This window comes from Neohortaea acidophila (genome assembly GCF_010093505.1).
Source record: "Neohortaea acidophila strain CBS 113389 unplaced genomic scaffold BDY17scaffold_1, whole genome shotgun sequence".
In the NCBI taxonomy this organism is placed as follows: domain Eukaryota; kingdom Fungi; phylum Ascomycota; class Dothideomycetes; order Mycosphaerellales; family Teratosphaeriaceae; genus Neohortaea; species Neohortaea acidophila.
This window is the reverse complement of record NW_022985510.1, coordinates 599,048-613,440: the sequence shown is the minus strand read 5'-3', so window position 1 is coordinate 613,440 and position 14,393 is coordinate 599,048. Positions and strand designations below refer to the sequence as shown.

Sequence of the window (14,393 nt, the reverse complement as noted above, 5' to 3'; positions counted from 1 at the left end):
CCAATTGTGTTCGTTAAAAAGCCGTGGACCCCCCGGGACTCGTCAGGCTGATCAGACTCTGTCGCGGGTCATCAATCTCCATCGCGCCACTCTGCACCCGCACAATCCTCTTGCCCTTGCCATTGTCGCTATGCACCAATACCTGTGCCGGGCAGACCACCACTTCTCCGTCGCCGTCCCCAAAGTCATCGCCCTGCTTCACCACCAGGGGGAAGAGCACGATTTTCACCACCGCTCGTGAGGTCTCCAGTTCTTTATTGGAGCTGAACGTGCCAGATCGCTCGTTCATGAGGCTAGCGTTGAAGAACACTTGCCGCACCAGGTCGCCGTGCGTGTCGTACTCGGGCTGCAGAGGCGGTAGCATGATGAATCGGGGTCGCTGACAGCGCATCTCCACCGAGAGATCCGCGGCAACGGCCACGACTCTTTGCAAGGATGATTGTAGCTGCTGCACCGCGTTGGAAGGAGGAGGGAGCAGCTTGCACAACAGATCGAAGACGGCGCTGGTAACGGCTTCGGTGTCGCGATCACGCTGCTCAATGTGGTCAGGGCGCTGCGAGAGCAGTCGCAGCGTGATCATCCGCCATTGCTCCACCGCTCGGCGTGGGCCCACCTCGTGCAGAGACTGCTCGAGGTCTTTCAGGTATTTGCGCTGCTCGCGGTCCATGCCGAAGAGATAGCGCGTGAAGACGTATTCCCACAGGATCGTCATGACAACGGACATGAAGACATCGCGGCGTCGGATGCGATCGCTGAGAAGCTTGTCAACGTCGGATCCATCGAGGATGGTATTGTCCAGTCGGGCCTCGGCTTTGTCGTCCTTCAAGTCGGTCGAGAGGCGGCACTTGCGATCGTCCGACACTTTCGAGAAGCGCTTGACCCATTGTTGAACATGCTGACACAATCGCTGACAGGCACTCTCGAAGTAGTCCTCGTCGCGCATGACGAACATTTCCCGAGATTTCGAGCCTTGGATTTGCACTTGCAAGGCGCGGATCTTCTCCGTGGCCACGTCGAGTTCTTCTCGCAAATGTCGGATCTCGGCATTCTTCTCGACTAGCGTTGCACTCAAGCCTGCCGTCGTGTTTTCATGTTGCTGGCGGACGTCTTGGAGCTCACGACTAGTGTTCTGCCACTGCTCGTGGGCAAAGGCATGCTGCTCTCGAAGCCCTCCATCCAGCCCATTGCTATCGTCGGCCAGGCCTCGATTGGCATTGGTCAACCCGCTGTTGATCTCGTTGAGTCGGCCGACTTCATCTTGAAGCGATGCAAGCATGGTCTTGATTTGGCTGATTTCGAGATCCTTTTCGCGGAGCTTGAGCTCACGTGCATTGAGCTCGCCTTCCAGGCCGCCGTCTTCGGAAGACATGGCGCGGGCATGTCTAGTGCTCTGAAGAGCTTGGTTTTCTGCAATGAGTTGTTGCACCCTCGACTCCAGTTCCATCACGTGCATGCTTTGCCGCTTCCGAATGTTAGGCGGTCGCGTTGGCGAGCTCTGCGATGCATCCACATCGCCATATCCCTGCTGCGGACGGGGTTAGCGAGTCGATACTACCACCATTGGAAGGGTGAACACTTACATAAACATCCGACATGTCTATTGCGCGCGATGCGCCCGGGCCATGTTCATCGTCGTTGGAAGGCGGAGTTGGCGGCGGCTCGAAGGGAATTGTTTTGGGTGAACCCCGGACGCCAACGGCTGATCCCGCGTCGCCCCGCCTACTAGCGGCCCGCAAGTCACCTGACAGGCTGGCTCGCCGCAAGCCGGGCGTGGAGCTGCGATTGCTTGCGCGAGAGTAGGACCGCAGTTCTTCTGCACCGCGGAACTGTCCTGCACTCACACTCGATCGATTGCTCATCGCACTGGGTGATCTGAGATCGACGGATGTCTGCCTCGTTGTCCTTCTCCGCTCTCTGTCCTCGTTCGATGGCGAGACCATCTGCTGCTCTCGAGATCGAATGGAATGCGGCGTTTCCGACCTCTTGGAAGCCTTTGAAGTTTCAAGGTCCCGCAATTCTGCTCCTGCAAGACTTCGCTTCGCGCCATGGTGTTCTTCAGAGATCGTGTCAAGATACAGTGGTATGTTGTGTGGCCTCGATGTCGACGGGCTATGCCTATCTGCTTCGAAGCTGTCACGCTCGGATTGGCCGGCTTGCGTCTCTTCGCGGGGCGTTGGGCTGCTGGAGTCCGTGTACCTTCTACTCGACAAGGTCTCGGGTGTTGATTGGAACAGATGAGACCCTCGAGTTTTCGTAGTCGACTCCAGCGTTGTATCCTCAGTCTCCCGACTAGCTGATCGGGCGTGCATCGTATGATCTCCGTCCTCGAACATGGCGCGCGTTCGCTCGCCCGGCTCATGCTCTCGTAGTCTGTCTCGAGATCGACTGTTGTGCAATCCAAACTTGTCCGATGTCACGCTGTTGATGGAGTGTCGTTGAATAACCGGACTGTCTGCTTCCTGATATCCACTGTCTCGGAAGCCTTCTAGCAGATGTGACTCGGACCATGGAGCTGGCCCTTCGGCGTGTGGTCGATCACCAGGAAGCAATCCTAGATGACGACTGCTCGTCTCTCGCAGCGATCTATCAGATCGTCGGTGGGATCGAGTGTTGGAGTGGGACAGTTCACTGCCTACACCCGCAGCCAAAGCTCCAGCTGCGGCCACGATGCCTGCATCCTCCACAAGAGACTTGGCGTCCACTCCAGCGTGCGAGCCTCGATGCTCATGTTCAACTTGATCTTCTTCGACATGGTCGTCATTGTCTTTTCGAAGGCGAGTCATCGAAGTGTCTTGGTCCTTGAACTTGTCGGACACGCTCATGTCCTTGTGCTCAGATGATCGCTCGGCCTCCGAAGTGTCCAGTGTCTCCGCAGCAATCGCCCTCTCCTTCTTCTTGCTGCGCTTCTTGCTCCTGGCTACTCGATATGCTTTGTCCATCTCATCGACGTCCAAGTCCCGATCGCCAGCCATTACCAGATCAACAGCTGGGTCTGGCTCCTCTGGGTATTGCGCTTGGTCTGCCGTGCTTGACTTGTCTTTGGATGCCATTTCCTCAAAGCCAGCTGGCTCACGATCAATTGGCGTAGCAGGGCTCTCATCTGCAGCAAACGTCTCCCCGCGCTTTGCCTTCTTGGACTTCTTCCGCTTAGAAGTGGTGAAAGAGAATTCGTTATTTTCAGGCAACTCTCTTGTTTCCGTGTCGACGGAGGGTGCAGCCTGCTGAAGGATTGCAGAATCGAAGCCCGACTCTTCCAGCGTCTTCTTGAGAGTCTCATTCAGATCGTCGGCAGCAGGACTCGCACCCCTCTGGGTCGAACTTGCTTCTTTTGGCTCGTCAGCCCAGGTGTCGACAACTGCGGGCTCTCTCTTCGCCTTCTTGCCCTTCTTCTTCCGAGTCGGTGCTTCCCAAACATCGTCTGGATCCGCTTCTGCTACGCCAGTAGGGGATGCCCGCCTTGAAGCTTCGCGCATCACAGTCTCCGGATCGAAATTCGAGGCAGCCAAACCTGCAGCTATAGTAGCAGCAAAGCCCATGTCCCGGATATCCTTAGAGGAAGATGTGGTAGAAGGAGCCTCCGCGGCGGTCTGCTCAGTAGAAGCATGACCTGTTTCGGCAATCTCGTCATCGTCTGCGAAGTGACTGATCTCATCTGATCGTTTGGGATGTGTTGTAACAGAAGGCTCCGCGTCTCCGGCCTCTCTTTCAGAGGGATTGACACTTGCCTCGGTGTCAGTCACCGGAGGGGCGGTCTCCTGCTCGGTCTCGGTAAAACGCTTGACTTCAGCATCCGATGTCGTCTCCACCTGACTCGGCTCAGCATCAAAGATAGCTCCGCCTTTCTTCTTGGACTTCCGCTTCTCCTTTTTAGATCGCTTAGTCGCGAAGCCCGCCCACTCATCTTCTTCTGGCTCATTTGGGATGCTTGGCGGTTCAGTATTGTCGAGATCCCTTGCTGAGTCGACCTGGGCTTGGGGTTCCAATGACTCCTTCGGCTGATCGCATGGTTGCTGGTCTTCACTCGTGGTACGATCATCGAGCAAGGCATGCTGCGAGGAAGCCTCGAGAGGGATCGAGGTATTGTCATCAAGCGCTGGCGATTGCACTGTCTCTTCGGGAGACCTCTCCTCGGACAGAGGTGCGATCTCGTCAGCGGGCAACTTCTCGCCCTGCAACATATCTTGCTCCGCAACCGGCTTGTCCACCGATGGCACTTGTACTGCATCATCATCCTGGCCGACTTCATCTAATGCAGTCATCGACTCGAACAGAGACGAAGCTCTGGACTTCTTGGCCTCCTTCTTCTTCTTTTTCTTCGACCACGATCGACTTGGCACCTCGTCCCACACGTCTGCAGCTTCGATGGTCTGACTGCTCTGTTCGGTTGGATGGTCCGGGGTAGCGGGAGCCTCGACGGTGGGAAGGATTTCGCGGTCGCCTGTGTCTTCGGCCGGTGCAACCTCGACCTCCTGAGAAGTCTCTTTTGCAGCAGGAATAGTAGCGGCCTTGCTTGACCTCTTGCCTTTCTTGCCTTTCTTTGGCAACGCCCACAGCTCTTCATCGCTCGCTCTTCCTTGCACATCCGTTGTTGCGTCCGTAACCAAGGGCTGTGGCACTTCTTCAGGAATTCGCTCTTCAGCTTCAAAGAGGCTGGAGGTTGGTTCCGGCTCCGGATCGACCCAGGCTTCGTATTTGTTGCCCTTTTTGCCCCTTTTCTTCTTGGGCTTCCCCACCCAGAATGCAGTGGTGTCTTCATCCTCAACGATGGCTTCCGGGGCAGGTGCGACTTCATCAGCTCGGTCTGTGAGTTTCTCATCGCCAGTCATGTCCTTTGGTTCGTCCGGATCCATGTCACCCTGGATTTCTCGCGTCTCGGATTCGGGTTCGACGTCTTTATCCGGTCTCACAGGCGGGGCAGCCTCCTCGGCCTCGTGGTCCATAGCACCGTGGCCGGTTCGCGCAGGTACTTCCAACTCTAGCGCCGCATCTGCAACAGATCTATCTTCAGCCGAAGTCGTCTTATGGGTCGCATTCGCATTCGCATTCTTCAATTCGTGAGACGTAGCGCTGTCCTCAGGAATTGATTCTTTGGCAGCGGTTGAATTGATCGCCTCGGCATCGTCTCGCTTGACAGTTTGCGATGTGGCAGCCAGATCTGGCGCTGAATCGCTGGCGGTGGCGTTTGAGTCCTCAAAGTCCGCGAATGACATGAATGCCGCCTTCTTGCCTTTCTTACCCTTCTTCTTCTTGCTTGACGGGAAAGACCAAAGATCGACAGGCTCTTCTGCTTGCTGTTCGGGCTGGCTGTCCATAGCTCTACCCTCAGCTTCAGTCCCAGCATCAGCTTCAGCGGCTGCCGGGGCTACAATATCGTCCTTGGGATCATCGACGATTGTGGCTGGCTGCGTCTCGATCTCAGGTAGGTCTGAGGCTTCCTCAGCGAAGGTCGATTGCCGTTTGCTCTTCTTTCCCTTCTTGCCTTTCTTCTGGGGGGTCGAAGTCCAAGTGAACTCCTCTGCTGGCCCTTCTGCTTGTGGGTCGACTTTGTTGTTGTCCATTGCTTCTGCCTCAAATTCTGCTCCAGCTTCAGCACCAGCTTCAGCCTCAACGTATGCTGGCGCCACAGAAGCATCTTTCTTGTCATCGGCGGTCGAAGCTGCTTGCGTTTCGACCACAGGCAAATCCGAAGCATCCTCAGTGAATGTCGATTGCCGTTTGCCTTTCTTCCCCTTCTTCCCCTTCTTCTGCGAGGGAGTCCAAGTGAATTCCTCCGCCGGCTCGTCAACCGCTTCTGTGGCAGGCTTTTCATCCCACTCTGCTTCTTGAGCCACACCGTGAGGAAGTAAAGCTTCTGCAGGGACTGCGGTGTCGTTGGAGATGTCTCTGGCTTGTCGTTCTTGGTCGAGATTCAGTTCCTGAGGCTCCGATACAGAGGGACGAGCTGTGGGGGCTTGCTCATGCCTGTCCGAATCCGGCTTTGGCGGTTCAGTAAACTCATCCAGCGCGCGCGCTTGTCCTTCATCTGGCTGTGCATCCGCTTTGTCGTGCGGTTCATGCGACAAGGCATCTTCGGAGGACTCTTGGGTGGTGGCGGCCGTATCCTGGACAACTCGCTCTTCCGTGGCTTGAGGCTCATTGTCAACTCCCGTGTTTTCGCTGTAGATATCATCAACCATTCGTTGGCGGCGCTTTTTCTTGTCCTTTTTGCTTTCCTTGCGCGAAACAGAAGGCTGCCACTCGGGCTCAACTTGGCCCGACTCGTCAGACAATTTAGTATCATCTTCCTTGCGCCTATCTTCCTCCTGGATTGACTCCTCAGCTACCAATGCAGCCAAGCCGCCGGCCGTGACCGCAGCCGATTCCTCGACGTCTACACCAGTATCAGCCGGAACTTGTCTTTCTGACTCTCCAGGCATATTGGTCGGAGCATCCTCTTCCGCTGGCTCTTCTTTGGACTCCATCGCCTCATCAGTCCAAGTCGAAGGCCCTGAAGTCGAGAATCCTCGACCCGCAGCCTTTTTCGGTTGTTTCTTTGACTTCTTCGACTGCTTCCGAGTCAGTTTGCTGACTTCTTCGATTTCAGGCTCAGAATGAGTGTTGTGCGGCTGTTCGTTGTCGTGGTTTGGCTCGGCCTCTCCGGCCACCGCGGAGGCAACAGGCACCTCCTGCTCCGTGCCAGCGCGGGGGCTGATCCTGTCCTCGTCGGCTTTTGCGTATGCCTCTTCGACAAGATCCGTCGGATCGAACCTGCCGTGTTCACCGACTGCTCTTGAGGAGCTCGGCGCAGCACCTATAACAGCCTCGCCACCTTCCATTCTATCTTCATCGTCCAAAAATCGATCGAGGTCGTTCGACTCAGGCCGTTGGGCATGCGAATCAACCTCAGCACGTGTCGAGCTGCCAGCCGCTGCACCTTCCTCCATCGACTTCTCGTTATCGACAAATTCGTGAACTTCACGGGAGGATGAACGAGACAACGAAGGAAGGGCAGATGGGGCAGCGCTTGCTGGTCTTCCGTCTTCGGGGGAGAAAACATGGCCTGCCGCAATAGCAGTCCCACCAAGCACAGCTGCGCCTACCAGTCCCTTCTCCAGAGCATCAGAGTCCAAGGTCTCAGCAGAGGGCTCTTCTGTCCGAGATGACTGTCCGGGTACGTGGTCGCTTTTCTGACTGTCCTCTTCAGCGTCTGCACTCCGCATACGCTCGTCCTGTGCAAAGTCTTCCCAGGTGTAGAACTCAGGTTCCTGGCGCGGCGGTTTGACAAAGACCGGTTTCGGAGCCTCACTGGCCCTTGGCGTCGTCTGCTGAGAGTCTAGGTAGTCGGGATCAGGGTGGTAAGCGTTGGCCTGATTGATATCAATCATTAAGCCGAGTTTCCTCGCCGGCGAGCCAAACTCTTCGGCCGCCGATTCATACTCATCGCTTCCAACGCGGCTCGATGCTCGGCTGGAAGGTTTACTGGATGGGAGACTGGGGAGAGAGTCCTCGACGTCTTGTGGCTTCCGATTGCGTTCAAGGAGGTACAAAGGTCGGATTTCAGTCGATGGAGGGCGACTTTGACGAGTCCTCTGGCCGGAGGTCGGCGTGGATGGCGAGCTGGTAAGTGGGTTGCCGAAGCTGGCGATGCGATCCACTCGCGGGCTGGGAGTAAGAGGATGATGTCCAGGGAGGCGCAACGGGACTGCAGTATTGGAGACAGGCCGGTTCACGGACATGCGCCTTTGAGATTTTTCGCTCTCAGTAAGCACACTCGGTGATTGCAACTGTGGAGCCTGAATGTCGGGGAATCTGTACTGCGTAAGTTCACGCGCAGTGTCGTCCTGCTGATGAGGCGTAGTAGGGTCGTGGTGTTGGTCGTGAGTAATGAGGTCAAATGCATCAGCGTGCTCGCGAGTCGTCGCAGCAGCGTCATGAACAGCAGTGGCAGGCATGCCGAGATCCTGCCCTTCCCAATCTGCAGACACCGCACCGCTAACGGGTAGAGGCGGCATCTCCCCTACCCTCCCGTCTAAAAAAGACTGGTCTTGCTCATCGTCAAATGAAGCGCTGCGACGGGGATCATCGAGACCTTCTTCCTCGCGCGCTGCCACATCGGGAGACTCATCCTCCGTCTGTAATCTACGTCGACGCAGGCGCTCTTCGTCTTCAGAGTCGTTGTTGTTGCTATCTCGCGTGGACTTTCGCCTAGTCGATGCCTCCGTCTTGCGTGACGAAGAGGACTCGTTGGACTTGCGACTGAATATGCCGCCGAAGATACCGCTCTTCTTATCTTTGGACGATCTCTTCTCTGCTTTCTCGCGCCGGGAGCGAGAAGACGAGGCCGACGCCTCATCGTCTTCACCGCTACGCGACCGGCGTTTGGAGTTTTTGGTCGATTCGTAGAGATCAACGGGCTCAGAAGCAGCAACTGAATCAGCATCCTCGTATGCTTCGGGCTCCCCGTCGTAAGTGGACTGCTTTCCTTGAGACGATCGACGGCTCTTCGAAGTCCTGTTCGGTTCGGACTTGATCGACCGCGCATCAGACATGCGGTCGGATTCGTCCGCCTCTCTGACAGGGGATGTTTCCTCGCCATGTCTGATAGGCTCGGGTCTTTCTTCAGTGCTTTGAGTCGAGCCATCCGCGTTGCTGGATACATTGACCATAGCAGTATCCCGCGTAGCCTCTGATTTGAGAGCCTGAGGCGACGGAGACGGGTCATCATGAACCTGATACTGGAAAGGATCCACGACTTCCTGCGGTGATTCAGCCTCCACGGCCTGCGGCTCATCACTGGTCCAGCCTCCAGGCATACCCGTAGGCGTCGGTATTGGCGTGACAGCTGCACTCTCTTCCAGCGGTTCAACGTCTCGGATATCGCGGTCCATTTCGCGCGACTTCCTGTCCTTCTTTCCTTTCCCCTTCTTGCTCTTGGACGACTCGTTGCGACTTTCGTCCACGTCAGCAGCTACAGCAGCGACACCTCCAGCAGCAGTCATCAACGCGCCCGCAACATCCGCGAATCCACGACTGCGGGATTTTGTGGAGCGTTGGCTATCATCTTGCTCGTCAACAGAAGTGTTTGTTGGTTCCGTAGGCGCATCATCGCGATCATCAACGATTGTGTCGTCCGGCTGTGCTCCAGATCGTTTTGCAGCCTTCTCCATTTTACGCTTCTCTTTCTTGGAAAGCTTCCGCTTTGGGGTATCAGAGCGTGGTGCCGGTCTCGAATCCTCTGCAACATCATTGTCCTCTGCAGTCGGATCATCTTCGCCATCTTGCAAGGCCTCTCGATTGAACTCTGCTTCGCTTTCGGCAGGGACACCGTCCGAAGCCTTTTGGTCGCTGTCGCTCTTCGCTGGTGCGCGAGGTTGGCTTTCGTCCGCGAACGCCGATGCTTCGGTCTCGCGCTTCGGGGAGTCTTTGGCAGGTTGCGTATCCTGGATATTGCCTTCCTCGACAGGTGGACTCTGGAGATCGGAGTCGGGCACGGACTCCATAGATGGCGGTTGATACGAGGACGTACGCTCAAGCTGGGGTTCAAAAGCTTCAACGGCCCCGGCACGATCTGAGTTGCGCCCTTCGTCACTAACTTCTCGGCGCTCATCGATCTCGTGCGCAGCAACGCCGGCTGCGACCCCCGCAATGGCCACAGCTGCGGTATCAACTGCTGCATGAGAGGTTGTTTCACGATGAGGATCCACGTAAGATCCCTTGTCGTGCTCTGCTTCGGGGCTAGGCACATCGTAGACGTGCGTCCGATCGGCACCCCAGGTCACGCTCCTCCTTCGGCCAGAGGGCTTCGACTCTTCCGAGTCATCTTGAAGGTCCGCAACGTCTGGTCGAGCGACCGGGAACGGAGAAGTCGCTCTGCGCTTTCTTGTCGCACCGGGGGGCGGCGTGGGAGACACCAGACCAAGTCTAGGCACTCCAAAGGGCGCGAATTTGATGGGTCCAGATTGCTTGACGGCCCATTCTCGCTCAAACACCGCTTGCGCTTCTTCCTCTGCGCTACGGTGAACCTGATCTTCGTCATTATCAGTAGGATCAACAACCTTTTCTTTGTGGCCAGCTTCTCTGTTCTGCAGCTCCTCCGGAGCAAAAAACTCGGCTTGCGACACTTGCTCGCGTTGCGAGTACTGCGCTTCGTTGTCCTCGAACATTTCATCCACGTCTGTGACTTTACTCGCCGCTTGTCGCGCGAGTTCCACATATCTTGCACGGTCTCCGGGCGAGCGAGCTCCACGCCGGTAAGATTCCGGATCGTAGATGTCTGTGTTATCTGGTGGTTGGCTTGTGGATCTAGCGGAAGGCCGAATCTCTGCGACGTAGGCGTCACGACTGTCATCGTATTCCACGCCAGCCGTGCGATCAGCACTGCCGGCTTGTCGGTCCGCGGGGCGTGTGTCCGGTAAAGTAGAGCTGAAATGGGTAGTCTTTGCGAAGTGATCAGAATCAGCTGCTCCTCCCATCTCGTGCAATTTCTGGACGAAAGCCCGGTGCTCAGGCGACGCGAGGATCTTCTCATGAGGAGCATCTTCTTTGCGCTGCTCGTAGCGGTCAAGAGCGATCGCGCCGGCAGTTGCGGCGGCAGCACCAGCTCCAATAGCACCCCAGGGCGTGCCAGACTGTGTGGAAGTTTCCCATCCTGAGCGATCGTATCCATCCTGGTGCCTGGGTCTCTGATCACGATTTTGCTGTTGGGGTCTGTCTTGTTGGGACTGCGAGGATCGTCGGCGCTCCGGGCCCACTTGACGACTAACGTCTCCGCTCCGGGGGTGGTCTCGGCAATATGCGTCCTCACGCTCTTGATGTTCACGCTCCCTCTGACGATATACCTCAGCCTGTGCCTCTGCTTCCCGCTGCTCCGCCTGTTGCCTCTGAAGTTCGGCCTCGGCCGCTCTGCGATTCTCCGCCTGTCTAGTGCGGATCACATCCTGCTCCCGTGTGTAACGAGCGGCCTCGTCTTTAGCTGCCCTCTCACGATCATCACGTGGCCGTGAACCATTCTCTTGCTGGAGATCTCGCGCATGCTTGCGTTCTTGCTCCTCGGTAAGGCCCCAGCGCACATTCGACGGCTCCTTCGCCTTCCGTCCTTGTACAGCCGCAATGATGCCAGCGGTGCCGATGGCTGCTGCGCCAAGAACGGCAGCGTCTTCTAAGAAGTGATGAGCGTTCGTCGGGCTTGATTGGGTGCGTCTCGGCTGCGATGGTCGACGCCTGTCGCTATCATCCATGGGTGGTGGACTCTGGGTGAACGCAGGCTGGATGGGCGCAATGGGTCTCGGCTGTTGGATTTGGTCTCGAGCAGCGGCAGCGGAAGCCTCATAGGGCCTAGCAATCGAAGCTTGCCTGGAACCAGCCAGACTCACAGGCTCTGAGAGAGGACGAGGATCAACTTCTTGCAGCGGCCGCTTCAGCACGCTTGAAGTAGGCGTGTCGACGCTCTCGGTACGTTCAAGCCGTCCGCTGTCTGGCCGTGACTGATATGCAGGCGCCGGTGGTTCGTTCCTGCCAGCCCACCCGCCAAGGTTGGGGTGTGTCGCCTCATAGTCACCGAACGCAAGCGCAGACCCGATGCTCGAAGCATCGTCAACGTCAGAAGGCAACTCGTCTTCCCATTCATCATCTGACGAGCCACGAGCATCCACACGATCATGCATGGTACGAGCTTCTTTCTTCGCGCCTAACTCTGGTCTGGCAAGCCTCGGATCGACCCGGCGCCCGCCCTGGGCCGCAGCCAAAGCAGCCGCGGTCGCGCCAATGGCGCCGACAGTGGCAGCAATGTGCTCGTCAGAGTTCTTCCTTCTCGGAGACCGCACAGAAGATTGGCGCCGTGCAGAAAGGCCGGATCGTACTGCACCAAACGCGAGGTCCGAGTCCGATGAAGAGAAAGAATTGTTGCCAAAATTGAAGAGACCACGACGCTTCTTGCGTTGCGTAGTGGGAGATTCTCTGCGTTTCTTCGATCGCGAGGGTGAGAAGAGGCCGAAGAATCCACCAGGACTGTTGCTTCGCGAAGAGCTCCGAGAGCGTCGGGCTCGATTCGAACCTTCTTCGTGCCGATGTCGCGAGGCCTCCGCTGCGAGCGCTGCTCCTGTGAGGACTGCTCCAGCTGCAATGGCGCCCGTCCTATCTTTCGATGTCGAGCGCGATCGCCGGACCTTTCGCTTTTCGGTTCGGCCGTCGCTGGTGCGAGCCATCACATACTCCTCCTTGGAGTCTTTGCCAATGACACCGCGAGCCATCTTCCGTCGGTCTTCATTGGAAGAACTGCGGTTTCGCCGTCCAACGGCTGAGCTCTCTCGATGACCAGATTTGATACTATAGGTATCATCAAAATCCTTGCCACCGTACGAGAGAGCGTTTGCGGCCATCGCAGTGCCAACAGCGGCAGCAGCACCACCCGCCAAGAGCTCGGCTCTGTCCCTACTCGAACGTCGTTTAGAGCCTTCCGACGAGAAGTATCGACTGTCCTTGTCGATGCGATTGCTGTTTGTTCGGCCGAGGTTCTCTCTGCTGCTCCTCCGCATACGCTCGATAGATCTGCGTTTCCGCAGGCTCTCGAATGAATCCCTTTGATTGAGTGGGTGGTAATGGTGGACTCTCGGAGCATCATACGGGGAAGTGCGAGGGTCGAAGCAGTATTTGCAGACTCCGATGTACTCGGTGTACATTTCCATTTTGATGACGTCTTCGTCGTTGGAGACCAGGTTGAAGAAGCCGTCTTTCAAACGTGTCATGGGGCCTTTGTGTTCGTGATAGGGCTGAGATCCCCTTGGAGTCGCATAGCCATTGCGCTGCTCTCCGCGCTCGTGCATTTCGTATGCTTCCAACCCCGCAGCACCAGCTGCCGCAGCAGCACCCGCAGTGTAAAGACCTGTGTTAGTAGGGGAGGATCGCTTACCTGGAGTTGCGGGTCCTGGCTGCTGCGAAGGTGGAAGGCCACGTGAAACGCCGTTCGAGCTAGACAACACGGGCTCGGAGTACTGGCGGTCCGCCTTGCGCGATGGTCGAGACGATGACATGGAGCTGCTGGGTGCCCGCTGCTGATATGATGTCGAGTTTTGATCCTGTGACGGTGATTGCGCTGACGTCTTGTCATGCTTTCCAGCAGCCAGACCCAACCCAGCAGCGCCAATGGCGGCGCCAATCCCAGCAATCGTTCCGTATGAAGATGACTTCTTGGAAGACGACTGGGTGCTTGGTTCAAAGGGCACGGGGCTGACTCTGCCCTCGTAGAAATCCGCTGCCGACCCGTGTCCCGTGTCCTGAGCCGGATGCTCTTCCACGGTCGGAGTGATCAAGTGTTGATAGGGATTGACCAGCATGTTTGGCGACTTTGAGCGCACACCGGGCTGCCGTGCAACAGATTGCCCTTCATCTTCGTAGTAGTCTGCAGCGGCACCATATGAATCGGCTCTCGTGAGTCCAAATTGATTGTCTGCACTCGGCACAGCACCGGACTTCATGAACTCGGTCCGTTGTCCCGCGCTGCCCATCACGCCTCCAGCATACTGGCCGGGAAATTGTGCAAAGCTGCCCATGTCCGGCATCGCTCTGTCGCGTGCCTGATCGAGGCCGCGCGACTTGCTTCCTGATGTTTCTGAATCCTTCCGCCCCGCCTTCTTCCCGTTACTTCTGTCCTTTCCACCTTTTGAGCGTCTCTTCCTGTCATCGTTCTTGCTGGAGTTGTCCTCCCAATCGCCCTCTCCATCGTCATCGTCATATAGCTTCACTGCACTGGCGGAAACATCCTTGCGAGAGCTCGGGACAGCGGGGGAGGACGACGGCGCATCGTCATATGTGCTGCGCCGTGATCTCTCCGACCTTCGTTTGTTGTCATCTACATTGCCCGAGCTGGCGGTGGTCACGGTGGACTCCTCGCCGCCGCGGCTTTTCTTGCGCTGCGAAGAAGAGGCAGGCTCACTGCGCCCAGTGAATGCCGCCTTCCACATGCTGTCTCAAGCTTTCGAGGTCCAGTCGCGTAGCGCCAGCGACCCCAGGAATTAATTCTCCGAGGCGTCTCCGATCCAAACTCCAGGCACTCGTGGGGAAAGTCAAAGCCGGGGGCTGGGGGGGTCGCGGGTTGGAGTCGCGTTGTGTCGCCGTGATGAGAGGTCGTCATGTGATGGGGGTTTCGAGATGGAAGTTGTCGGAGGAGGAGAGGATGGTCGGTATGAGCTGGCATCTGCAGCGCAAGTGGAGTGGAGCAGATGCAGTGCGGTGCAGTGCAGCGCTGCACGAGGCGGTCGAATCAATTAATGTGGCTGGGGTCGATGCAGCTAACAACTTTATCCCCGGCCTAGCACAACGCTTTCAGCTCGGGTGTTGCTGCGCGTTGCGCCTTCCATACAACTGCACCTACTGCCTGGCATAGATCTAACGGTATGCGAGGTATACAGAAACATTGA

At 57.0% G+C, this 14,393-nt stretch overlaps 2 protein-coding genes across 2 annotated transcripts; both read right to left on the bottom strand.

The window, feature by feature from the left end:
* Positions 1-13: 13 nt before the first annotated feature.
* Positions 14-1,369, bottom strand: BDY17DRAFT_306655 (uncharacterized protein; the record flags this gene model as incomplete). The annotated part of the gene is made up of 1 exon (XM_033735041.1): positions 14-1,369. The coding sequence occupies one exon, from the start codon at positions 1,367-1,369 to the stop codon at positions 14-16; it is 1,356 nt and encodes a 451-aa protein (XP_033593811.1).
* BDY17DRAFT_6912 (uncharacterized protein) lies at positions 1,368-14,391 on the bottom strand. The gene has a single exon (XM_033738615.1). The coding sequence runs from the start codon at positions 13,935-13,937 to the stop codon at positions 1,473-1,475; it is 12,465 nt and encodes a 4,154-aa protein (XP_033593810.1). The 5' UTR covers positions 13,938-14,391; the 3' UTR covers positions 1,368-1,472.
* Positions 14,392-14,393: the final 2 nt, after the last annotated feature.

Excerpts from the sequence above, each read along its gene's own strand:
- BDY17DRAFT_6912 (XM_033738615.1), bottom strand. The coding sequence starts at position 13,937 with ATGTGGAAGGCGGCATTCACTGGGCGCAGTGAGCCTGCCTCTTCTTCG.